At 44.3% G+C, this 27,363-nt stretch overlaps 1 protein-coding gene across 1 annotated transcript in view; it reads left to right on the top strand.

The window, feature by feature from the left end:
• The window catches only part of PRICKLE2 (prickle planar cell polarity protein 2), a 184,245-nt gene continuing 156,882 nt past the window's right edge, over nucleotides 1-27,363 (top strand). Inside the window, exons 1-2 of the mRNA XM_048857849.2 lie at nucleotides 1-132; nucleotides 602-687. Coding sequence (XP_048713806.2) covers nucleotides 91-132; nucleotides 602-687 — 128 coding nt within the window. The 5' untranslated portion in view covers nucleotides 1-90. The remainder of the gene's footprint in view (nucleotides 133-601; nucleotides 688-27,363) is intronic.

Here is a 27,363-nt window from a genome sequence, read left to right as displayed (position 1 = left end):
CTCGCCGGGCTGCGGGCGCAGGGCTGTGCCGGCCGCGATCTCTCGCACACGGGCGGCCGGGAGCCGCAGCCCCGGGGGCCGGGCGCTGCCATGTTCAGCCGGGGCTCTCAGAAGCGGCTCTCCGGCAGATCGGTGAGTGCGCCCTGCCCGCGCCCCCGGCCGGCTCCCCGGGCTCCGCTGCAGCCAGGGCTCGGGGTCCGGCACCTGCTGGCGGGGAGCGCCCCGCGCTGGCCCCGGGGCAGCCGCCCTCCCTGGCCCCGGCGCGGTGCGGGCTGCGGCGAGCCCGGGCCGCCCCCCTCCGGATCCCGGCCGCTGCCCGGAGTCCGCCCCCGCTACGCGCGCTGCAGGTGCCGCAGAAGGAGGCTCCCAGGCACGGACCCAGAGCCGCATCCAGCGGGGCTCGCTCGCCTTTGTCCGGGGCGAGCCGCCCGGAGGCGCCGCCTGGCCCGTTCGTTTCGCCGGGGCACCTCCCAAACCCACCTGCTTCCGATCGGAGCCCTGGCCAGCAGCGGGGGGAGGCGGGGTGGAAAGACTCGGGTTTAGGGTTGGAGGGGGAAACACGTTGCTTTGCTTTCTTGTTTGGTGTTGTTGTTTTTTAAAGCTGACTGCCTTGGGCGAGCCGGAGAGAGGACAGCCTTGCAACGCATGTGGTGACCAGTGCCCGGGGTTTGCCTTGCATAAATGGAGGTAGGAACCCCTGAATGTTTTAGTTTCCTAGTTAACTGAAACAACGGCAGGCCACAAAGTTCACTGAAGGGGTGCAAAAGGGGGTGATTTGTGTGGGTGAATTTCCTCACTTTTTTTTTTTTCCACCTGAAGGCTCAAAGAGGACCTGCAGCAGCGGGTGCGCCATTCAGTGAGGCTTGTGGCCCTGGGAGCTTCCTTTCCCATGTTTGAACAGCCATGCTTAGCTCAGTGTCCTGTGGCTGGGGTTTCATTCTCCTTTCACTGAGACAGTGCTTCAGAACTTTTACAGTTCATCTCCAGTTTGAAAATGTCACCGTGGGTTTTGTTTTTTTTTGATTTATATAAATCAGCTGTGAATGTTGAATTGTGACCCTAGCTCCCTTACCTGTCATGTTTGGCGGATTGGTCTTCTTCATAAGCAAGTTGCTTCCCTCCCTGGGGCACAGGTGGATTTGTGATATGAGGCATTGGGATTGTAAAGCACTGAAATCCATCCTACACCCAGAGCAAGAGGAACACCAACATTTCTAAGCACTTCTTCCCTCCCCCATCCTGTGCTAGAATGATGGTCCCTGGCTGCTTGTTTCTGAATTGCCCACTCAGCTGCCACCGCTTGCTACATGCCCAACTCATCTTTGTGGCTTCTGCCACCCCCCTGACAGTTGGGTGTCCCTCATCAGAGGGAACTGCAGACTCAAAATGAGGGACATGAACGACATGATGCTGGAAGTAGCTGGGTTAATTTATTTGGCATGAACGATGCCTGGAATAAATTGTCTAGGAAGGTTGTGGAATCTCCATCATTGGAGATTTTTAAGAGCAGGTTAGACATACACCTGTCAGAGGTGGTCTAAATAATACTTAGTCCTGCCCTGAGTGCAGGGGACTGGACTAGATGACCCCTCAAAGTCCCTTCCACTATGATTCTGTGATTCTATATCCTCAGTTTAATCCTGTGTTTATATCCTACTGACAATAGTGAAAGCTGCAAGATCTGGGTAGGACGGAGGCAAATCTGGGTCCAAACTGAGGCAGGATACTAAACATCAGGCAGGATATTTCCTCTCTTCCACTCCAGCCTGCCCCTTACTGGGCGTTTCTCAATGTAGAAATGAGCAATTATGCCCCACGTCCCAATGTCTGTCCCGTACGGCAGGTTTGAGGGCTACGGGCAGCCTTTTCCCATGGTGACTGCTCTCCTGGCTGCACGCCCCAACCTTTGACGGAAGCAGTGTGCCCAGCGCTTGCTCTTGTTCTCTTGAGGCAGCTGCCGTGTCCTGCTGCTTTTCCCATACTCTGCATCCGCCACATTTGCGTCATAATATATTTGTACAGTCACCCCGTGCATCTTTTTCCAGGGGTTATACAGGCTTTTGTTAGCTGTCAAAGGCATCTTCAGATCTCAGGTTTGTGGTACTTGGTATTGTCCCAGAAGCTTGCAAGGTGCTTCATAATGTCAGAAAGAGGCAGAGAGACCTTATAAATATGTTACATGAAGATGGAGGCACCGCTCAAGGTTACCGTCTCTAACCATCACAAATCGCTGTGCAGGGTCCAGGTTTGGTTTTCATTATGTAAAAATCTGCAGCTACTTCTCAACATCTTGGCAGGCCATTTTTTCCCTAATGTCACAACCTGGTGATGCTGTTTGCCACCATCAATGGAATTGCACTCATCTCGGTGGATGAATGGTTTGCCATCAGCTTGCACTAACATGGCAGCAGCCGCCCTCTCTCAAAATTTCCAAGCCTGACGGAGGGTTTATGGCAGACTGGGAGTGAGATGGTGTTGGCTCTAAAGGAAAGGCTGCCATATCAGTGGAGGGAGTTATCTCCTGCATCCTAACAGAAGGCCTGATTCTGATCTCTCTTTCACCAGTGAATGTCAGGAGTAAATCCATTGAAATCAGTGGGCCAGATTCTGACTCCTGCTCCAGCTGCTTTCTAATGCTCTAGCAATGCAAGGCAGTTGGCTACCTTGTTTCACATTGGAGCTTCCGCATTGCCTCTATTCCAGCCAGTGCAGGGATGTTCCCAAGGACATGGAGTGTGTGGCAATTGTACTGCGCACTCTGGCTGTCCCTGTCTGCTGGAATAAGAAGAACTAGAGGTCAAGGTCAAAAAAGAACCTGATGAGTACACGGCGGATAGGTCCATCAATGGCTATTAGCCAGGATGGTGTCCCTGGCCTCTGTTTGCCAGAAGCTGGGAATGGGTGACATCACTTGATGATTACCTGTTCTGTTCATTCCCTCTGGGGCACTTGGCATTGGCCACTGCCGGAAGACAGGAGACTGGGCTAGATTGACCTTTGGTCTGACCCAGTCTGGGCGTTTTTATATTCTTATGTTAATAGCCCATGTGCATAAGTTAGAACCTCTTTTAGCTGTTTTGTTATACTGGTGACTGTACCAGCTCCCATATAGTTATTTTGAATTGCCTAAATGTATGAATATATAATCAAGTAAAATGAAGCCAGCTAATTTGCCTACTTAAATAAATATATACAGTGGACATACATTCAATTTTACTGTTAGAGGTCTGTTCTCCCATTAGTGCCTAGGACTTATAAGTAGGCAAATATTAATAACAGTTACTTTTGTAGGTCACACACTCACGGGAGAATAGATCTGCTAAATATGGAAAAAAGTATATTTAACTAGTACTGGGGATGTTCATGAACATATTAAACCGCTGGGTGAAATTGAAAGAAACAATAGTTTTCAAGGGGATGTACGGATTAAGGATACAAGCCCATATCAATTAACCACTAGAGGTTCGTAAGCCTTTTTGTAATCCTTTAACAGTGTACTTTTGCTGATAAATGTAAATTGGACTTGGGCTTCAAAGATGGGAATTTACAGCATAGATCAGGGAGAGAGGAATTTATAAGCATGCAGACACTGAAAGTGGAATTCATCCCATTTGCTGAGGCAAGCTTTGTGTTTTATAGATAATTATGTGGAATTGTGTGTTTTCTAATTAACTGCAGTTTGGGGCATGATCTATATGTCCATGTTAACAAGCAAGCAAAGCTGTGTCTTGTCAGATCTCAGAGATTTTTATGCTTTTACATTCATTGGAAAGTCACTTTTTTCAGGTATGGGGTTGATTTTGATTATTGATTGAAATGATCATTCTTGGAAGCATATGCATGTTTCCTGTTGGAAGGAAACCATTCATAAATAAATCCTATTCTTCCAAACTATTTCTGCCTTCCGAATAAGACCTCCATGTCTAATTTAGAGGAAGTGAAATAATAATTTAAAAGGAAAGGGGTTTTCAAAAAAATCTTGATTTATCATGATGAATGAATTGTTGTAAACGTATCTTTACATTACGATGTCACATTCATGGAAGCTTGTGGATTTTCTCTGTTAATGTGCCAGCATTTTTAATATGTATTTCAATGGATCCAAGTTAGAATAAATCATATGCAACATAGTCTTTAAATTTGGGTCCTTATATATGCACAATACCCATATGAAGCCCATGGAAGTTTGTGCGTCACTGATCCCCCACGTAAATTGAGAATTTAAATTTCCAGTTTGCAGTGATTTCGCAAAAAGAGAAGAAAAACAGGTTTCAGAGTTGCAGCCGTGTTAGTCTGTATCCGCAAAAAGAAAAGGAGGACTTGTGGCACCTTAGAGACTTATGCTCAAATAAATTTGTCAGTCTCGAAGGTGCCACAAGAAAAATAGACTATTTTATTTAAAAGAATCAAGACTGAATTTAGTCATCACTAGACATCAATTCTGCACTGCAGTCCTCCAAAGACATGACTATCAAACAGTAGCTACTGTAACCTGCAATTTCTCAGTGGTCTTGAACAGCAAAGTGACTTTTTACTTTAATAACATGATTTTTTTAATTACAGTAGACTGTGTACTAAAGATATAAAAAGACAAATATTTGTGTATGGCCATGTTCCTGAAAATTACCAGTAATGTAAACAACAGATTACTCATTCAGTATTTAATATAGGCTGGTACTTGAAAGGTGGCGTTGTGTGAGAAAGTGAAATCTTATTCAATAAAATCTCCAACTCCTTAGGATTCAGGTTGCTGTTTCCTAATCAGATCTGCATTACATTAAACTACTTGCCATTCAACTTGTTAACAAGCTTTGCATTAAATAAAGCTGTCTCTGGAGTTGAGTGAATGAATAGCCATTAGAAGTGTCTTGTGCATAATGTCTGGCTGAAGAAAAGCCTGCAAAAGAGGTGGTCAGAGGAGAGAAAAGGGAAGGGAATTTATCGCCTATTCCTAATACAATTAGTATGAATATGCAAACCTTAAAGGTGACAAATGGGTACCAGTCAGGACAACGGATCATGCTGCTTTTGCCACCCTGAAGTTTTTGATAGTCCTTTCACATGGACATTGGAGAAAGTTATACTTGAAATTGCTTTTCGTACCGCTTTTAAAATATACTGTTGAATACAATCACGCATACCACGTTGCCTGATTTTGGTGTATCATCTACAGCCCTGTATTGTTTAGATGTTTCCCCTTTCAGAGAGTCTTTTCACCGTCAGTGACCCTCACAATTCAAACACCCCTTTTATTTCCAGCCCTCCCACCCAGTCTTCCCCCCCCCACACACAAAAAAACCCTACTCCAAGCAGAGTTTTAACCTCATAATTTCTCCATGCATATTCATCTTACCATAGGCCTGATCCAGTAAAGAACTGATGGGATCTAATTTAGTTGTTACCCGTCAAGACAGAGATCTTGGCATCATTATGGATAGTTCTCTGAAAACATCCACTCAGTGTGCATTGGCAGTCAAATAAACCAACAGAATGTTAGGAAACCATTAGAAAAAGGATAGATAATAAGACAGAAAATATCATAATGCCTCTGTATAAATCCATGGTATGTTCACACCTTGACTCCTGCGTGCAGTTCTGGTCACCCCCATCTCAAAAAAGAGATATTAGTACTGGTACAGAAAAGGGAGACAAAAATGTTTAGGGTTATGAAACAGCTTTCATATTAGGAGAGATTCAAAGACTGGAACTGTTCAGATTGGAAAAGAGACAAAAGAGGCGATTTGATAGAGGTCTATAAAATCATGATTGAATGAGAATAGGCAAGTGTTATTTACCTCTTTAAACTGTCATTTACTTTCAAACTAGGGGTCACCCAACAAAATTAATAAGCAACAGCTTTAAAATAAACATAGGGAAATACTTCACACAACGCGCTGTCAGCCTATGGAACTTGTTGCCAGGAGATGTTGTGAAGGCCAAATTATAACTGGGTTCAAAAATAACTAGATAAGTTCATGGAGGAGAGGTCCATCAGTGACTACTAGCCAAGATGGTCAGGGACACAATCCCATGCTCTGGGTGTCCCTAAGCCTCTGACTGTCAGAATCTGGGAGTGGATGACAGGGGATGACCGGACAGAATTGTCCTGTTTTGTTCATTGCTTTTGAAGCATCTGGCACTGGCCACTGTCATAAAACAGGATACTGGGCTAGATGGACCATTGGTCTAATCCAGTATGACCACTCTTATGTTCTTAAATGGAGAAGTGCCAGAGACTCCATTAAGTCCACTAGAGACTTCGCTATTGCTATTGATTTTACATGGAAGGCGCCCAGACACCGTGCTGACAGGTGGCAGTATAAAACCCTAAGATAGATAGTATTTTTAAAATTAGCCAAACTCTTGCAGAAAATCTTTGTTGCCATAGTTATGCTTTTCATTTGTAAGAGCTTTAAATAGTAGTAATAAATGTGCCATAAAAATGATGCTAATGTTTTTAGTTTTTGACTGCCACTGTGAAATCACATTTGTGTTGTTTATTGAATTCTTGTCCCTGTAACATGTGGTGACATTTTCCCCCCTAAGTCATAGTTTGATGGTCAAGAGTTCCGCTTCTCCTCAAGGAGCCTGTTAAAACTGTTTTACAGTCTCTATAACTTTGGCTTATGTTTATGTAACAAGCATTGCCCAGTACTTAAAAAGACACTATAAAGCAGAATCTTTAAAAGAAGGGAAACCATTTGTTTCTCAGTTTGGTAATATTTAACATTAATGAATGAAATCCTGTGGAGAGAACTGTTGAAAGCATTCACTGTGCTTATAAAGCGTACAATGCCTCAAGGAAAGAGGACCCTAGATTTATATAAAGGTGGCATGATTTAGTGGACAGAGTACTGGATTGGGAGTCAAGACACCTAGTTGCTGTGTGATCTCAGGGAAATCACCTAGGCTCTGTGTGGTGACAGGCCCAACCTTTGTCTGCTTTACTTGGATGGTAAATTCTTTGTGGGTAGGGACTGTCTCTTACTGTGTGTTTGTACAGTGCCTTGTCCTTGATCTCAGCTGAGTCCTCTAGGGCAGTGGCTCTAAACCTTTCCAGACAACTGTACCCCTTTCAGGCATCTGATTTGTCTTGTGTACCCAAGTTTCACCTCACTAAAAAGCTACTTGTTTACAAAATCAGACATAAAGATACAGAAGTGTCACAGCACATGAGTACTGAAAAATTGCGTAGTTCTCATTTTTACCATATAATTATAAAATAAATCAATTGGAATAGAAATATTGTACAGCATATTGAGCAGTATAAACAAGTCGTCGTATGCATTTTTAGTTTGTACTGACTTCGCTAGTGTTTTTTAATGTAGCCTGTTGTAAAACTAGGCAAATATCGAGATGAGGTGATGTACCCGTGTACCCCGGGGTACATGTACCCCTGATTGAGAACCACTGTCCTAGGGACTAACATACCATTAATAATTAATAAAATAACCAGTAATTCTATATTTGTGCATAACCCAAATCTGCATATATTGGAGTCACATTCTTCCCTGGAAATGTACACTTCCCTGGCCGGCTTTTGGTCTTCAGTTTGATTACTGGTGCAGCTTCCACAGGGCAGAAACAACAATGTTTTCAGTGTAGCACATGAATGAATAACCGTGAATTCTGAAGCATTTGTCTCTGGTTTCAAAAAGAAAAAAAAGAGAAAGAAAATACAGATTATTACTTCCATATGTTTTCAGCCTTTTTACACTGCTTGCAATTGTTTCCTTTCATGAATAACATGCTTTGCATCTCTGTCTCCTTTAGAATTCAGATATTCTACACATCCTTGCATTTTTATTTCTACGGCTTTTAGTTTGGAGACCATGAGCATACCCTACACAATCTTATCCTGTATGAGCTTCTGTTCGTATCACTTCCATTGCAGTAACTCAAGGCCATGTTATCTTATTCAGTTTTTGTGGTGGGTTGCTGAAATAGACAAAACTGTACCGGTGGGAAGAATATTGAACCTAATGACCGTGAATACCCTTCCATTCTCATCTCCAGAAGCCATTCCTTGGACTTGTCATGTGTTCGGGGGTTCTACAGGAGTGAGTAAAAAAGGGTCTATCTCATGGAACGCTGTTCTACGTGATATTATATCCTCTGCAGTTAATGTTGAGTCTATCAGCATTAATTTCTGCATGTTCTTGCTCTACACCATTAAATGCCTTGGAAGCCCAGGCTCTCGGACCCTGCAAGGTGGGAGGCTCCCAGAACTCAGGCTGCAACCCAAGCCCGGAAGTCTTCACTGCAATTAAACAGTCTCATAGCCAGAGTCCCATAAGCTTGAGTCAGCTGGCATTGGCCAGCCACAAGTGTCTAATTGCAGTGTAGACATACTATGGATACATTGGAATTGCTGCTTTAGCCCATTGACTTTACGCCAGGACTTAAATTGCCCCATTGGGGTTAATTTTATCTCCACATACCTGTGAGAATTTATATTTGTTTGTTTCTTTTTTAACTGTGTGTATGTATTATAAAGCCCTGGAAGAAAACTAATGCCCTGACATACAATAAACATAACGAGGAGTCCTTGTGACACCTTAGAGACTAACAAATCTATCTCTAAGGTGCCATAAGTACTCCTCGTTATTTTTGCTGATACAGACTAACATGGCTACCACTTCAAAACCTGACATACAGTAGTAGTCGTGTCCAACTCAAATGACTGACCAAATCTAAATTTATGTATTTTTATTGAACACTATAAAATGCTTCTAAGAAAAACATTTACTTTTAACATACTTTTGTCTTCAGTTATTGTAAAACTGATCTATCAACTGCTAAGCCCTAAAAAGGGGAAAATAACTTTCTTGCCAAAGCTGAAGTTCTTCTTCAGCCTTCTGTTCTGAGACACAAACTAGAAACTAAATTGTGGTGCTCTTGAGCAATACAGACAAAAACGCTGATTTAGCAAGATACTTGTGCATGCATGTAACTTTAAGCATGTGAGTTCAATGGTCCCATTTACTTACATGTGTTAGGTTAAGCATATGTAGACGTGTTTGTAGTATTGGGACCTAATTTATTATTTTATGACTTCTCTCTGTAAGTTTTCATCGGAAAAAACAGTGTTAATATGATTGATCTCTCTATGGTACTTACATGGGCCTCTGTGCACCTCACAATTTTTAATGTGTGTGTCCTTACAGCACCCTGTGAGGTAGGGAAGTAAGAGAGGTGTGATTCCTGAGGCATAATCTATCTCCTGGGTTGTTGAGGAGTAGATGGATTTGAAGGCATCTCACATATTTCCTCATAAGAACCTACCTTTGGTGACGTCCCAGTGCTCTGTAGCAAAGCTCCCTTCTGTAGATGATTAAGAGATGGAAGATCATGGGCTCTTTTGTCAAAACAGTCTTTCTGCTTCCACTTCTGATTTTCTTTCGTCTTCCGGACGGCTTCATTATGATGAGATTTCAGGAAGTTGGTGAATTAGATCGGATCCTTCTTTCCATTAACTGCTGAGCTGGAGAAAAGCCATTCTCCAGAGGTGTACTTCAGTAAACCAGTAAAGTTTATACAAATCACCCCCACTGTCAAAAGTTTTCTTCGTAAAGTTCTTTACTTTCCATTTAGACCTTTGCACAAGTCCATTTGATTGGTGGTAATTTGGACTTGAATTTTTGAGATGAAAATCTCCATCTCTGGCAAATTGCCTAAAATCCGCACTGGAAAATTGGGGCCTGTTATTGCGAAAGACATCACCTGGAATTCCATGTCTGGAGAAGACTTACTCTTAGTACTGTGCAGTGTGCAAATTTCTGGATGCCAAGAACAAGAATCTGTGACTATTAAATAATTCTTTGATTACCAGGTATAAATCAGTGCCTACCTTCTCATAAGGCCTTTGTGGAACTGGATGAGGTTTCAGTGGCTCTGCCTGTTAGCATGGCTTGTTTTTCAATATTGCACCTTTTCCCCAAGGATCTCATAGCCTTGACTCCTGGCCTCTCTCCTTTCTGGGGTGCCAGGAGGAAAAAATGGTGGCAATTACATTTTGTTTCATGCGGTTCTCCTGCAGCAACGATGTTGATGCTTCAGATAGTCTGGACTATCTGGACCAAGTTCTCAAGGGGGCTGGAGGGAAGGCAGTCAGTTTTCTTATTTCTTCTACCCCCTGAAGATGAAGGGTTCTTGCTGTGCTGAGTAGGCATTGCCTCCTACGAGTAATTGAGAAGACATGTTTTACCCCTTAGGGTGATATTAATTTGTATTGCTTAGAATCCACAATCAGGAATCAGGGCTGTTTTGTCCTAGGTGCATGTAAACGAAGTAATGCTTGGTATGAAAAGAACTGATCAGCAGCAGTTGGCGAACTTGTGAAGTGGGAGAATTTTGTTTGGGGAGGTTGGTTGCTTTGATCAAAGTTTGATCTGAATTCTACAATATTCTATTGTGCACTTGTTGAGGGGATTCAGCTGGTAGATGGATTTGAAGGCATCTCACATATTTCCTCATAAGAAGTCTTTGGTGAAGTCCCAGGGCTCTCTAGCAAAGCTCCCTTCTGTAGCTCTGTTGCAGATATTGTTCTAATTTTCAAGTCAGGTTTCTGATTTGCATAGTAACAATGTGTAGTTGGCTACCTGCTACCATTTATTTCCTGACAGGGCCTGGGCCTCGTATTTATCATCAGCACTTCACATGCCCCATGGCTCAATGAGAGATGAAAGATTAATCATGGAAGGGGCTGAGTACCCTCAGTGGGAGCAATCTCTTGAGAAGCATCCAATGTTTCAGAACCAGAGAGCCATCCTGGATGGTGGAAGTTAGTACAGTCATCACTGACCAAATATTTGTGTGATCGAATAGCCCTTCATTCATTCAGATCACTTGAACATTGGCTGTAGCTGACCCTATTTATTTAACGGTTCATATTCTTATGGTTTGATGGTTTTCACAGCTGATCCTTTTCTGGAAGGTTTCTTACAGCGACATTTGTAGCCTGTTGAGAAGAGAGGTGTTTTGTCAAGGGAGCTGTTCCTCTAGGATAGCGGTTCTCAAACTTCATTGCACTGCAACCCTCTTCTGACAACAAAAATTATTACAGCACCCCAGGAAGGGGGACCAAAGCCTGAGCCCACCCAAGCCCTGCCACCCTGGGTGGGGGTGGGGGCGGGGGCGGGGGCAAAGCCCCATTGCCCCAGGCGGGGGGGCCAATGCTGAAGCCCAAGGGCTTCAGCCCCAGGCAAGAGGCTTATAACCTTCGCCTCAATGCCCAGGACTGAAGCCCTCAGGCTTGGACTTTGGCTTTGGCCCTGGGCTTCAGCAAGTCTAAGCCAGCCCTGGCAACCCCATTAAAACAGTTTGAGAACCACTGCTCTAGGATAGCAGAGTGTTTTTTAAACTAGCAATTCAAGATCCCCCCCCAATGAAAAGATTCAGAGTAATACTAGTGGGTTGGTGAGAAAAATATCTAGGTACAGAGAAGAGAAACACAGCTAAAAATTAAAAGGGTGTACAAAGACGTCTAAAGGATGTGGTTTACTGAAACAGTGTTTCTCAGACTGTGGTCCACTGGTGGCCCTCCCAGCACTCGGTGGAGAGCCCTGGAGAGCTGTCAGCCCACATGATGCTGGCAATTTTTTGTTTCTAGGTGCCACATTGTGGCAAAGTCAACTAAAAATACGTACAGTATTTCCCCAGTATTACTTTTCACTGGAAATAATGGCTGTAGTTGCCACCAGGACATTATGGGATAACAAATAGGAAGGAGAGGGTGTCTGTGGCATTGTCAGTGGGAGATATCCACGAGACAACTTTTCTCTGTATTAAGATATGGTCCATGTTGCAAAGATGTTTGAAGGCCTCTGATATAAGAGATTGAAGATTTGATTCTCCTCCGACTTATGCTGCTGTAAATTGGGAATTATTCCTGTGAGGTCACAAGAGATGGGATGTGGCTGGTGTAAAACTGGTGTCACTCAGAGCAGAGTTGGATCCTGATTCTCTCCTGGCTAGTAGAAGCAGTTGAGATTGTCTCAGGTGTTCTTGCTGCCAATTCCCAGGAGTGAATTTTCCAGGATACGGTCTTTTTCCTTAGACTTGAAGGTCCTTCAGTGTGGCACATTCTTCCATAAAAGAAGGATGATCTTGTGGTTAAGCCACAGGGCTGGTAGTGGGGTGGTCTGGATTAAATTCCAGATCTCTTCTATGATGCTTCAATTTCCCACCTGGAGAATGGGGATAATAATACTTCCTTTCTCCCACTGTTTTCTCTTCACTTTGCAAGCTCTTTGGGAAAGGAACCACATCTTTGCACGTGTGGATGGGTGTACACACACATACAGTGCCAAGCACAATAAGTGTCTAGGTAATTGTCTGTAATGCTATAATAATTAATAACTTCCTCTAGTATTCTGACAGAGTCCTGGTGTGGTTGTCCTTAAACTGGTAAGGCGTACACATTTTGTTAGGCTTTTAGTTGGCCTTAATTACACCAGCTTAAGGGCTTGATTGTTGCAGTTGTCATTTGGCTTTGTGGCTCATGGTAGTGCAACTGTGGTTTATTGCCATCTATAGGTGAGTACGTTGTGGTTTTTTTAATTGTTTATTTAAATTTTCTTATTCTGTAAATCGACTTTGTGCCTCAGGGTGTGTCTACACCACAAAGGCGGATGTGATTGCCTTTGTGGTGTAGACACACCCTGAGGCACAAAGTCATGCCTGACTAATCTAATCGCCTTCTATGATGAGATTACTGGTTCTGTGGATGAAGGGAAAGCAGTGAATGTATTGTTTCTTGACTTTAGCAAAGCTTTTGACACAGTCTCCCACAGTATTCTTGTCAGCAAGTTAAAGAAGTATGGGCTGGATGAATGCACTATAAGGTGGGTAGAAAGTTGGCTAGATTGTCGGGCTCAACGGGTAGTGATCAATGGCTCCATGTCTAGTTGGCAGCCAGTGTCAAGTGGAGTGCCCCAGGGGTCGGTCCTGGGGCCGGTTTTGTTCAATATCTTCATAAATGATCTGGAGGATGGTGTGGATTGCACTCTCAGCAAATTTGCGGATGATACTAAACTGGGAGGAGTGGTAGATACGCTGGAGGGCAGGGATAGGATACAGAGGGACCTAGACAAATTGGAGGATTGGGCCAAAAGAAATCTGATGAGGTTCAATAAGGATAAATGCAGGGTCCTGCACTTAGGACGGAAGAACCCAATGCACAGCTACAGACTAGGGACCGAATGGCTAGGCAGCAGTTCTGCGGAAAAGGACCTAGGGGTGACAGTGGATGAGAAGCTGGATATGAGTCAGCAGTGTGCCCTTGTTGCCAAGAAGGCCAATGGCATTTTGGGATGTATAAGTAGGGGCATAGCGAGCAGATCGAGGGACGTGATCGTTCCCCTCTATTCGACATTGGTGAGGCCTCATCTGGAGTACTGTGTCCAGTTTTGGGCCCCACACTACAAGAAGGATGTGGATAAATTGGAGAGAGTCCAGCAAAGGGCAACAAAAATGATTAGGGGTCTGGAACACATGAGTTATGAGGAGAGGCTGAGGGAACTGGGATTGTTTAGTCTGCGGAAGAGAAGAATGAGGGGGGATTTGATAGCTGCTTTCAACTACCTGAGAGGTGGTTCCAGAGAGGATGGTTCTAGACTGTTCTCAGTGGTAGAAGAAGACAGGACAAGGAGTAATGGTCTCAAGTTGCAGTGGGGGAGGTTTAGGTTGGATATTAGGAAAAACTTTTTCACTAGGATGGTGGTGAAACACTGGAATGCGTTACCTAGGGAGGTGGTAGAATCTCCTTCCTTAGAAGTTTTTAAGGTCAGGCTTGACAAAGCCCTGTCTGGGATGATTTAACTGGGGATTGGTCCTGCTTTGAACAGGGGGTTGGACTAGATGACCTCCTGAGGTCCCTTCCAACCCTGATATTCTATGATTCTATGATTGCAGTGCATGATCGAGCCAGCTTTCGTCCAGTTGGCGTGGGTAGCAGTGGTGGTGAGGATGTGGCCCATGCAGGCTTTGGTGCATGCTAGCTGCCCCATTCCAAGCCCTCTGGGGACCGTAAGTACTTGGGTTTTTGGCCTGCTCCAGGTTCTGCACTCTCTTGTCTTCTCTGCTATTGTTGCCCATGCTATCTAGATGAAAGCTAGCGGGGGATATGCCTACCCACGCTGCAGTCAGACTTCATTTGCAGTGTAGACCTATCCTGGGAAGCCCTGTGGTCTAGTGCAATCAGCACAGGACTGGGAGCAGGGAACTCATGGATTCTAATTCTACTTGACTCACTGTCAGCCTCCAAGTTTCAGAGGAACAGCCGTGTTAGTCTGTCTTTGCAAAAAGAAAAGGAGTACTTGTGGCACCTTAGAGACTAACCAATTTATTTGAGCATAAGCTTTCGTGAACTAGAGCTCACTTCAAGAATCCCATACCTTGTGCTTTGTGAGCCCAAATGGGAGCCTGTTAGCTGGGTTGGGTTGTGGCTGGTGGGGAGGGGCTCTGGGACCATTGTGGGAGGGAGTGTACATTGGACCCTTTCAAGAGTGTCCTCCTAGGTGTTCTCACTTGGTTTCCCCCTTCCTACTTTCTACTTCTCAGGTCCTGCAGGGAGAATACTTCTGGGAACCCCTGGAGCATGGCTGAAGCTGGGAAAGCTACAATGCTGCCCTATGTATATATGTTTCCCCACCCAGTAAAATGGGGATAGTAATATTTCTCTGTGAGACGTTGAGGGAGCTAATGAATGTTTTTGTGCAGTGCTCTAATGCGTAAGGCCCAATCAAAAGGGCTCAGTATTAGTATCATTATCTCCACCATGGGTGGGGATTATAGAACGAATGGGCATTTACGCTTTAAGAGAAACTCCTACACCTTCAATAGAGGGCTTATAGTCTCAGAGAGAAGGGACTTTAAAAACCGAAATGTGCTAGTCTAAAAAAGATCACTTTTTTCCTGGCCAGTATTTCACTTTGCAGCCTTTCATACAGAGTCGGGATTCGTTTTCTTAAGACATAAACATTTCTGCAGCCAGATCCTGCTGTAAACTAGTGCAGTATCTATGCTGAGCTCCATCAGCGGAAGTCAGGCTCTTGTCTTTGATTTGTTCCCCGTTACAGATAATTGTTCTCACTTCTTTCCAGAGATTCTCTTCCCTATTCTACTGTTTATCTTTAAAAATCTTTCCCCATTCTTTCAGTTTTGTAATCCATTAATGATTGTATCAGTGAATCACTGTTTTAATAATCTATTACATTCTAATTGACCCCAATCTCCTTATAGAAATCTTGGGTCCTCTAAGTACATGGAAAAGCTTAAGTATCGGCAGATAGCATCAACTCAGATTTTTGCCTGATAGTCTCATAATAGCTTGTTTATGAATTTCAACTGTACATTTAATTTTTCTGCCATGAATAACCAGGCAGTTATCACACAGGAAATCAGGGGTGAAGGTTCTGTAAGCAGTGCACCCGACATGATGCTGATTTGTGGTCATTAGCTAATATTTAAGGAATTCGAAATGCTATTTGTAATTTGTCTGATTATAAAGAAAACAAATTTCTGGGTAAGCCATATAGGCATGGCTGTTGCTACATAGACAGACTTTCCAATTAAGTTTTGGTATGTCTAGGTGTACACTGCATGTGCCTTAAAATGCTGTGGCTGTTTATGGGTCTCTTGTACCTTTTTTACACCAATCTAGTCTTCCATTAGTTTCAGTGGAGCTGATCCTCGTTTAGAGCCGTGTAAGGGAAATGATCTCTCAGCTGGAAATCACTCACTTTGTTGTTCACTTGTACTCCCATCCATGCTCCACGGGATGCTCCACTGCATACAGCCAGATTCTGCAAGGCGCCGACCACCTCCTATGACGGTCCAATCCCTATCTTCAAAGGGAGCTGAGGACATTGTGTAAATTTGGACTCCAAGCCTTCATTCTCACAGAGCTCTGCACCTACATGGAGTTTCACTGAAGTCAGTGACGCTCTGTCTAGGCACAGAGAGGTCCATTAAAATTGAGCACCAACCAGGATCGGGACCTAAGAGAGCAGTAACTGCGGAAGTTAGGCTGGATCTGCAAAAATCACAGTGCGCTCTTGCATTAAGCAGAAAGAGCCTGGCTATTTCTTCCTCTATGTATGGTTCTTATGCTCCGCAGTGATCTGACTCCAAAGCTTGGTGCTTGAAGTGCTCAGAATCGCTATTATTATTATTACAACTAAGGAGGGTGATGCTTCGTACTCAGTCATCACGGCAAATATTTCATTCGGTACCAGTTGCCCTTGTAGCTGCTGCTATAGTGATAAAAGACGTAATGGCTGCTCTTGGAGATAAGGAAGCTATATAAATATAATTACTGAAGTCCCTCTGTGGAGGTGGGGTGGGAAGCCTGTAGATAGATGAGTCTCTCTGCCTCTATATCTGCAAGGGAAGCTCCTGGGGCACTTTGCTATGCCCTAGAGAAGGGATGAAACTCCACCTAACCAGCATGCTAACCACTCGCCGCAGCACGCTTTCCAGCCGGTTGCAGCTTCTGGCATACTAAATTGGAGCTGTCTGGTCACAGCTGTGAGCAATTAGCTACCCACCCCACCACCACCACTTTTCCTCCTCCTATTTCTTGTCACCAACCTGCTGGAATTCATGAGTGAAAAAAGGGAAGCCCCTAGCAAGTTGGGGAGTGAGAATACTAGAGTTTTGAGCAAATCGTGTGTAGTTAGTGAATTGCAGTTGCATTAGCCACTGTGGCTAACAGGTTTACAAAGGGCTGTTGGTCTTACCCACAGGAACAAATTCAGCCTCTTCATTCGCTATTGGGAGTTGCACCCAATTACCCAGAGCTGCCAAGGTCTCAAAAAAACTTACAAGTTCATTTCTAAAGCCTTTTCCACAGTAGGCATTTTAGCCCTGGGGTAGCTGAACTAGCGCAAATCTGCACGGATGTGATTTGTACCACTTTAGCTCACCCCTGGATAGGAACCAGGAGAAGTTGCCCAGTGCCCATTGCGTTGTGGTGGTGTTTGTCATGTCTGTGTTACGGGCTTGCATCACTGCAATTATGCTGGTGGCTAAAACCCTCAGTGTAGACCAGACTCAAGCTTCAAGCATATTTTTCTTTATTTTCCATTTCTTCTTGTAGGTCCCATTTTTTTTTTTAACCGGGACAGGAGCATGTTTTCTAGTTCTGTAGCCAGATATTTCTGAGACCATACTGATGAAAATGATTTCCATGGCAGCAGTAACCATAGGAAACCTTCTGAATGTGTCTTGTTTGGTTCCTGGCTCCTTTATTTTAACTGTGTACTCTGCAAACGGAACAGTGAGTATCCTTGGTGTCTTGTGCACATTGTAACCGTGCAAAGGGCCGAGAATATTTGCTGTGCCCCTTGGCTGATGAGCACCTCAAGTCTGCCATTCCTTCAAGTGTACTGGAATGTTTTCGCACAGCTTGAAGGTTGGGGAACCAAGATGTGGTGACTAATTCTCTTTAGCTGGCCAGAAAACCTTTTGTAAGAGGATCTGTTAGAAGAAATGAAGTTTCATAGCTATCGTCTGACTCCTGTGCGCACTCAAAGGGTGCAGAGGACATTGTACGTTGGATGCTAATTGCTCAAGAAAGAAAAGAGAGCTGGCTCCCAGTACCTCATTCCCTTTTGCTATCTTTCTCTGTTCTTTTCTGATACTATTTTAGAAAGATGTTGTGTTTCTGGTACAGCGAGGACGTACTATACGGTAGAACCTCAGAGTTACAAACATCTCGGGAATGGAGATTGTTCGGAACTCTGAAATGTTCGTAATTCAACAACTCATGATGGTGGTTCTTTCAAAAGTTTACAGCTGAACATTGACTTAAAGTACAGCTTTGAAACTTTACTATGTAGAAGAAAAATGCTGCCCCCCCTTTTTTTTTAGTAGTTTCCGTTTAACACAGTAATATACTGTATTTGCTTTTCTTTTTGGTCTCTGCTGCTGCCTGATTGTGCAATTCCGGTTCCAAACGAGGTGTGTGATTGACTGGTTAGTTTGTAACTCTGGTGTTTGTAACTACTGTAATTATTATTGTGTATTACTGTGGTGCTTAGAGCCCACCCAAGAACAGGGCCCTATTGTGCTAGGAGCTGTACAAATACAGAGTAACACAGTCCCTGGAGAGCTGACAGTCACCCAGGGTGGGCAAAAGAGACGGAACATTCACCCTTCGGCAAGGATGGAGAATCTTGATTTAAAGAAAAAAATGTGAAAATGCCATTAACGTGTTTCGTTGAAAATAGACATTCTGTTGAAAGTTTTATCAGGAAATCGAAACAGGGAATGTTTCTCTGGGACCTATTCAGAGGAGGGGTCCCGTGTGTACTGCTGCATGGAGGAAACTTGAAGTGAAAAGCAAATCTAGTGCTGGAAATGAAGCTTTTAAATCAATCCTCATAATGAATTGGAAACCATTGGTGCAAGTGGGAATTAGTGCTAGAGTTAGACAGGTCGTTCATGGACAATCCTGGCACTGGAAAAAGGGCAATTGTTTGCAAAAATAAAAAATACTTAGCCCAGCTCTGGGCATGAACATTATGGGGAGGGGAACAGGCACTTATGTTTTGGTATCACCGTTAGCCAGGTGAGGAGGAGGGGAAGATTCCATTAATGATTCGTAAAATTAATATTATTCCATACGGGGCAGAAATACAAATCCTTTCACTCCCTCCCAACCCCAAAAACATATATTATTATTATTATTATTTATAATTTATTTGTATTCTGGTAGCACCTAAAGGGCCCAACCATAGCTCAGAACCCCTTGTGCTAGGTGCTGTGGACACACAGAACAGACAGCCCCTGCTGCAAGGAGCTTACAGTCTCTGTAAATATATATTGCCTCAATGACAAGCAAACGGGTCTGCTCTTTCCTCCTTCCATCTGCTGTTTCACAAACCACTGTTCAGTTTGTACCTTGGCCATTGCAGGGACAGCCTTCGTGCTGGTAATTCCACACGTGGGCCGCTGTGCAGAAGATCGATGTGTGGAGAGAAGCATGCATAAACTAGTCAGACTAGAGAACTTGGTGGGGTTGGAGGAGGGGTCTTCACTTGTCATCATCTTTCCCTGTCATCTCAGTGTACGCTGGCACAAATATTAAGGCACCGTCAGTCATTGCTGCTCCACGGGGGGGGGGGGAGGGGGGGTAAACACAGCTGGACCAAGCTTTTTTTGAGATTTGCGGGGGAAGGGAGAAATTCAACTTCTGCTTCAGCAGGGCAGTTTGACAGTTCATCCTACTTGCTGCTGGTGAGATGATGATGATAATTATGTGGAACTGTCATTTTGCATTTGATGGGAAATTCTACTTTTCCATGGTGTGACTATGACACCCTGGCCCAGTGCCATTCTGTAGGGTCCCCATCTGTTGTAAGTAGACCCAATCGCTGGGTCCCATGTGGTTGTAAACTAACTGGGTCTGGACTGAGTCTAGCTTGTTTCTAGCTCTGGATCCACAGGGCACGTTTCCAGGCTCAGGCCTTCTGTCTGACATCCTTCCTTGGGATGTGGCTCTGCAATCCAGCTGCCCTAGATCCTGAAACCAGTTGTCAGACCTCCCGAGGCCCTCAGTTGCTTACATATACAACCCTAAAGCTCCAACAAGGATGTGGGCATTCTGGCTTCTAGTTTAACTTCTTTAGGAACAGTGTGTCAGGAAAGCAAGGGATACAGGCTTAGCAAAGGAATTTCTTAACCATATGTAAGCAGGGGAATAGTCCCTCTCTTGTGGGGAACTTTCCTGGCTTCTGCACTACCCTGGTGAAGTGGGCTAGCGAAAGGATCTGAGTCCTCGCTCCCACTTCCTTTACCCAGTGGCTTCCCTGCCCTTGAGGACTCCCCTTCCACTCCCCTGTCTGGCAGAGTCCTCGTAACCCCAACAAGGCTGGGCCCAGGATTCCTGGGGGGCTCAACCCCCAACCCTGCGGTGGTCACCTAGGACAGGGGCTAGGGTGTCCCCACTCCGGGGTACTCTCTCTGCACTGGGCACTTCTCTGACCCACTGACCATTACATACAAGTTAAAGCAAATGCAAGTTATTTCATCAACAATTAATTTTAAAAAGAATAAGGGGAAATGGGAAAGGTTAAAGGAAACACATCACCCCGCTCGGTGGCAGGGAACATCACAAACAGTGTCTCTGGAACATCCGGGCGGTTCACAGTCTGTTCCTTGTAAGTCCCAGGCCTCCTGCTCAGGCCCTGGCTGTGCTGCAGGGATGCTGGGGGTTGGACACTTACTCTGGTGGTGGCCACAAGCTCTCAGGCTCTAAGTGGTAGGACCCTTCTGCCCAGTGTCGCCCCCGCCCTGTCGGGGTTATGATCCAAGCCTGGCCTGCAGAGCCTCTTGGATGAGGCGTCTCCCCGTGCTGGGCCCACTGCCCAGGGTCCGCCTCGCTCTCTCCAGCTGCTCACCGCACCCAGCTCCTGACGGCTCCAGTCCCAGCTGCAGCACTCTGTCTCTGCTGCTCTGCCTCCAGCTCCCTGGGCTGCTTCTTTGGCCCCTCTGGCTCTGGTTGCTGCAGCTCTGCTCCCAGGACAGGTCTGCTCTGCAGGCTGCTTCTGTGACTCTGCTCCCAGCATTGACCTGCTTCCTGGGCTGCTTTTCTGGCCCCTCTGGCTCTGGTTGCTGCAGCTCTGCTCCCAGGGCAAGTCTGCTCTCTCTGGGCTGTGCCTCTGGCTTTGGGGCTGCAGCTCTGCTCCCAGGACAGGGTCTGCTCTCTCTGGGCTGCTTTTCTTGTCCCTCTGGATCTGGCCCAGCTCTGCTCCCCGGCTTAGCTCGGGCCCCTGCTTTCTCCTTAGCTCGGCCCCACTCTGTCTGACCCAGGCAAATCCAGCTCACACAGAGGACGGGACCTCCATGGCCTCCTGACTCTCTGATTCCTTCCTTAGAGGTTTTTAATCCTTCCTTAGAGGTTTTTAAGGTCAGGCTTGACAAAGCCCTGGCTGGGATGATTTAACTGGGAATTGGTCCTGCTTCGAGCAGGGGGTTGGACTAGATGACCTTCTGGGGTCCCTTCCAACCCTGATATTCTATGATTCTATGATTAGCCTGCTCGCCCTGTCATTCAGGCTGACCTGGAGCACTGGCCTCTCCCCATTGTTCCTGGGGGCTGTCAGTCTCAGGGTCCTGGTTTCCCATAGACCCTTTCCCTTTTAGTACTGGGAGCTAGCAACTAAACCATCCCCACTGAATGTTAGTAAGGGGGCAACAGTCCCCTTACACATAGTCATTTAACTTTTAAAAGCACTTGAGAGTTACAGATCTTTGAAAACTAACAGAAGTCTGATCTGACAATGTCTGTGGGTCCAAAGTCTTGTCAGTGTTTCAGACTGAATAGACCCCACCCTCCCTCTCCTCCCCTGCTTCCCTGTGGCGATGGTCAGACCCCACTCCACAGAGAAGCACTCACCCTTGAATACAGTCTCTGTCTTCTTTTGCCATGTGCCATGTTTGTCCCTTCCCCGCTCTAGGCTCCTTTACAGAGAGTCCATTGTTCCATGGGGTTGGGCCAGCAGTTTAGCAGCCATCAAAGTTGATGGCTTCAGATCTGCTCTGTGATGGCTTCCCCAGGAGAGTCCTTCCACAAGGTGTCAAACACCTCTTTGGAGTAAGGCTGCTGACTGAAATACACGGAGTGATAACATTGCATTGGGCCAGGTTAGATGTGAGTTCAGCATGTAACACAAAATGGAGGTTACAATACAACACGGAGTTCACAATTTGACCCAGACACATCCCACTCTGTCACAGTGACCATTCCAGACTACAAGATGAGAGTATGTAGACCCCTGTCTGTAAGGCAATGGGGCAGCCTTCATCAACTCCAGTAGCTGGGATTTCTATGAGGGAGCTGCCCCTAGACCAGGGGTGGGCAAACTTACCATGCTGCTCAGAGCAGCAGAAGCTCTCAGCCCTGCTGCCCTGACGGAACCAGCCCCACTGCCCGTGTGGCGGTGTGGTTGCGGGGAAGGGAGACAGCAGGGGAGGGGCTGGGGGCTAGCTTCCCCGGCCAGGAGCTCAGGGGCTGGGCAGGACGGTCCCGCGGGCCGGAGTTTTCCCACCTCTGCCCTAGACCTTGTACAGTTTCGTATTAGCCTCTGACGAGAGGGTGTCTAGTAATGTGAACGCCCTTGCTCTGGTCCCTTTTTGACTATTGGAATGGAGAAGCAATTAGGGCTGGTCAAAAACTTCCCTCAAAACTTTTTTTCTGGAAATATTTAGATTTGGATATTCCACCACAGTGCCTCATGGGAGTTGTATTTTCTTGTATTTGGTTGGACAGATTCCTGGAGATTTCATCATGTGACATCATCTTTAATTAAAGATTATTCTTTAATTCCTGGAGATTCCAGGACAATCCTGGAGGGTTGGCAACCCTAGGCCAGACTCCTTGCCTGGACTGTATCTCTCATGATGCACTGTGGTCAGAGATTCCCATGATGTACCACCTCCCCTGTCCAAGTGGGGGACTATGGTGCATCGGGAGAGGTCTCATCTCTGAGCCCCATCCTATAGAAAAGAATGGGACCACAAGGCACCCAAACTACAACTTCCATGGGGCACTGTGGTGGCATTTCTATACTGAAATATTTTGGGGTTTTGAATTTTCACCAAAAATTTAAATTTTCCATAGAAAGTTTGGACAAAAAATGATTCTTTTGGTTTTCATCTAAATTTTTTGCAGGAAAAAATTCTAATTTTCTGACTAATGCTATCATGTGCATTTTCCCCAGAAGATTGCATCAGTTGGGAGTGAGGGAATAAGAGATATCGGGGCATTTTTGGAATGTTTGTGTGAAGAGAATATGGGAGAATGTAGTTGATTTCCTAATTAAATAGATGAGTCCCCTGTTTTGTTATGACAAATTTTAGGTTTGCCTAAACCTGAAACTCAAAGTAAAACCTGGGTGCTGTGAAACTTCAGCAGACTAAATCTGGCTATGGTTGAGTAGCCGTGCACTTTTGTTGTCAGCTATGCACGGTGGAAGGGAATCTATAATAGACTCATGAACGCTGGGAAAATGGAGCAATGGGCATAGCTCCTTGGGCCACAGACGGTTGTAATTTTGTGTATATGTACTGTGCTGAACATATCCTTAGTTCTTAACAAATCATAAACACCACTAATTGTTTATGGCAATGAACCTATTTGAGCAAAGTGCCATTTGAAGGGCAACGTGTCAGGTTACAAAGACTGAAGGACTTTTCTTGCCTGCGCTGAAAGGAATCTCTCTTGCCCGTTGCGTTCCATTTCACCAAGTTCGTAACTATTGTTTGTCTTCTATTAGAAGACATATTAGATGGCGTTTGCATCGTGTGCCTGGAGATGAAAATAGGCCAGCTTTACCAGACCCCAATAGACTTGAGTCTTGACAACCATGCTTTTACTTTCTACAGATTATTTAATCACTGTAGCTCTAAAACCCCACAACTATAGAAAAGTCAGGCTTTTGCTTAAAATACATGACTATTAAAGAACAGGCAATCAGTCAAGAACAATGCGAGACACAGAATTGCTTTCTCTTCTCACATGCAGAACGAATTGTAACATTTATAACAAAGCTGCGTTCCTGCTGTATTAAATCTGTATTTTGTGCCATAAAGATAATGTGCTGGAACTGTATCGCCTTTAAATGTCAGATTTAAGGAGGGTGGAGAAACGTGAATACAATAAAAGTTAATATTGTTCGTTGCAGTTTGTACAGAGTTGTAACATGGAGCATTTAAGGCTTTAAATAGATGCGTTTGAATTTGTTTTTATTATGGTGATTTTTCTTCCTAATACCAGGAATAATGCTGTTCTTGCAGAACAAAAATGGTTTCATATTGTCATGTGATGGATTTAGCTTGTACCTGTAACAGATGTGAAATTCGGCAAAGTATGCAAATGATCTGATTAATTCTGGAATAAAGAAGCCACATTGTTTGCTCTTATTTTCCCTTGTTATTTTCAGAGATATAAATAAAACATGTCCAAACTGCACATCCCGAAGTTCCAGGAGAGACTGTATTTATTTTCTGCAAAGGTGATGCAACTGTGGCGTATGAAACATGAATATTTGCAAGTGTCTGATGGGAGACATCTCCAGGCATTAGCATTATGCTCAGCATCTCAGTTGCACAACATTTAACTTTATTAAACATTTAATCCAAAGTAAAATTATGAATATTAAAATTGCTCATTGGTTCTTCATTTTAAATAAAGGAGCATTTGTATCAATGTACAGCAGAGGGCACCATATAATGCTTAGCTGAGTATTTTGCTGTTTAATATCTGTATAAAGGGAAAAAACTGCTTGAATCATATTTTTTAGAAATTAATGACAGTGCGGCTGTATATATCATATATTTGGCCACCACTGAAGCTGGTTCAGTAGCTTGTCATATTGATTAGTGTTCAGCCTGTTGGTACACCGAGCTTCAGGGGCTTACGGATAAGGAAGATACATTTTGAGAGACACAGAGGAGTAATGATGAAAGATGTCAGCATAGTAGAGGTATGTCTGAAGGAGTCTTTCCCTACCAGTTGGTATAGCTGTGGGCACTGTTACAAATCAGAGATTTCTTGAGCAGTATCTAGGCAATATTAGATGATATGTATTTCATCCAAAAGTGTCAGAAGTGCTTCACAGCAGAAAAGGGAGACATGGTCCTGCACAAGAAGACCTTACAATCCAATGTCCAGACTTTGCCACCTTTCTCGTCAGGAAAGTGCCATACTCTACCAATACCCCCATTGATTTCAGGGGCACTCCTGGTAGGTAGAATCTTACTTGTGAATAAGGGTAGCGGGATTGGGCCTTAATTAAGATGTTTACTTGCTCACATGTGTAGTCTCTCTGAAGTCAATGGGGCTCTTTCTGTTAGTAAAGTTACTCACACATGCAAATTCATCAAACCCCAAACATGTTAGTTAAGTCCCCAATCCTGCAAAGACCTAGGCAAGTGATTCATTATGCACACTGAGTATTCCTGCTGAAGTAAAAATCGAGGCTGTAGGCTGCTCAATGCAGTGCCATATACAGAAACACACCATTTTAAATAGTAAATCCAACACTGACACCGTTTCTCATTGAACTACTTTGTGTATATTAAGTGTTTCTTTTGAGGGGGAGGGTGACCAGACAGCAAGTGTGAAAAATCGGGACAGGAGTGGGGGATAATAGGAGTCTATATAAGAAAAAGACCCCAAAATCGGGACTGTCCCTTTAAAATCAGGACATCTGGTCACCCTAAGGAGGGGAAAAACCCCTGCTCAAATGTTCTGTATTTCATATTGCGCATTTGTTGAAGAAGTGAGATGTGTTGGCATTTGTTCAGCAAGCAGTTGTATGATTTTGAAAATGCCAAGCCTGTGTTCAATTTAAACTTTAAATTGTTTTACTTCACTATGGCATATTTAAATATTCAATACAGCTGCATTTCTGATATTACACTTTGGCCCATGTACTTTAAGGCAGACCCATAGAATTCCATACCGAATTTTAGAATTTGCCATTTATCTAACAGGATTTCAACATTCTCCCTTGGCAACCACCCCTTTTCTATTCAAATTGTGCAGAGTCAATGCAGTCTCGAAAGGCTTTACACCGACAGAGTGCAGAAAGTATGAACATCATTGTATTGAACAGGGGGTCTGGTAACTATAGCAATAGTCCTTGTAGTCAAAGATAACCAAAATTTCAAGCTATGTAAATGTTGTTACTGAATGTCTGTGGAGTGTAAAGAACAGTTAGAGAAACATGGAAATGTTGGAGAGGTTTTACGGTAGTGCGCACCACTCTCCAGCATAGACAGTACACGTATAAAGTTTGCGGGCGATACCAAGCTGGGAGGGGTTGCAAGTGCTTTGGAGGACAGGATTAAAATTCAAAATGATCTGGACAAACTGGAGAGATGGTCTGAAGTTAATAGGATGAAATTCAATAAAGACAAATGCAAAAGTACTCCACTTAGGAAGGAACAATCAGTTGTACAAACATAAAATGGGAAATGACTGCCTAGGAAGGAATATTGTGGAATGGAATCTGGGGCTCATAGTGGATCACAAGCTAAATATGAAACAAGAGTGTAACACTGTTGCAAAAAAAAGTGAACATCCTTCTGGGATGTATTAGCAGGAGTGTTGTAAGCAAGACACAAGTAATTCTTCCGCTCTCCTCTGCGCTGACTAGGCCTCAGCTAGAGTATTGTGTCCAGTTCTGGGAGCCACATTTCAGGAAAGATGTGGACAAATTGGAGAAAGTCCAGAGAAGTGCAACAAAAATGATTAAAGGTCTAGAAAACATGAGCTATGAGGGAAGATTGAAAAAACTGGGTTTGTTTAGTCTGAAAAGAGAAGACCGGGGCCAGGGGGGGGGGGGGAGGGTGTGATAACAGTTTTCAAGTAGATAAAAGGTTGTTACAAGGAGGAGGGAGAAAAATTGTTCTCCTTAACCTTTGAGGATAGGACAAGAAGCAATGGGCTTAAATTGCAGCAAGGGTGGTTTAGGCTGGACATTAGGAAAAAATTCCTAACTATCAGGGTGATTAAGCACTGGAATAAATTGCCTAGGGAGGTTTTGGAATCTCCATCATTGGAGATTTTTAAGAGCAGGTTAGACAAACACCTGTCAGGGATGGTTTAGATAATACTTAGTCCTGCACTAGAGGACCTCTTGAGCTTTTCCAATCCTATGATTCTATGATTAAAGATCAACTGGAATGATATGGTATCAGAATCATGCAGAGTTATATTAGTAAGGAGTTAAAAAATCCTCAGAGTTTGGAAGGGATACAAACCTTCAGGCCTTTGGGCTTAAAACAACCTCTGAGTGTGTTAGAGACTTTCTCCGTAGGCAGATTATTTGGTAAGGTCCTGATGCAGCAAATCATTTTAGTACGGACCGTAACTTGAAGGACATGAGTTGTCCCATATGCTTTAATAGGGCTGCTCGCAGGTCGAAAGACATGAAGACGCTTAAGTGCTTTACTAGACTGAGACCTAATTGCCCACTTAAGGGTTTCTTGGAACTTTCACTGCATCATTTAGTACTAGCCGCTGTTGGAAATGTTGGATCCTGGACCAGGTGGCCCACTGTTCTGATCCTGTGGGGCAATTCCTGTGTTCCAGTTTTGTGTAGTTGAGATAACAGGCCACACCTGAGGTTGTGACAAAAGATTTTTTTTTTTTCTTCTGGAATCTTGGAGGCGAGAGCTGAGTTACCAGTGATGTGCTGGAAGGAATTAACTATAACAACAGGAAACCAGTGCCCGCAACAGCAGCTGGGATGCAGAAGTGAAAACGAGTTCTGTGGCTCATTTCCCCGCTTGCTGATACATAGCAAGGAGCAGATGAAGAATCAGTTTTAATTGGTGGGAGGGGTTTCT

Source organism: Caretta caretta, chromosome 7 (assembly GCF_965140235.1).
Source record: "Caretta caretta isolate rCarCar2 chromosome 7, rCarCar1.hap1, whole genome shotgun sequence".
NCBI lineage: Eukaryota > Metazoa > Chordata > Testudines > Cheloniidae > Caretta > Caretta caretta.
This window is presented reverse-complemented; position numbering and strand designations above follow the sequence as displayed.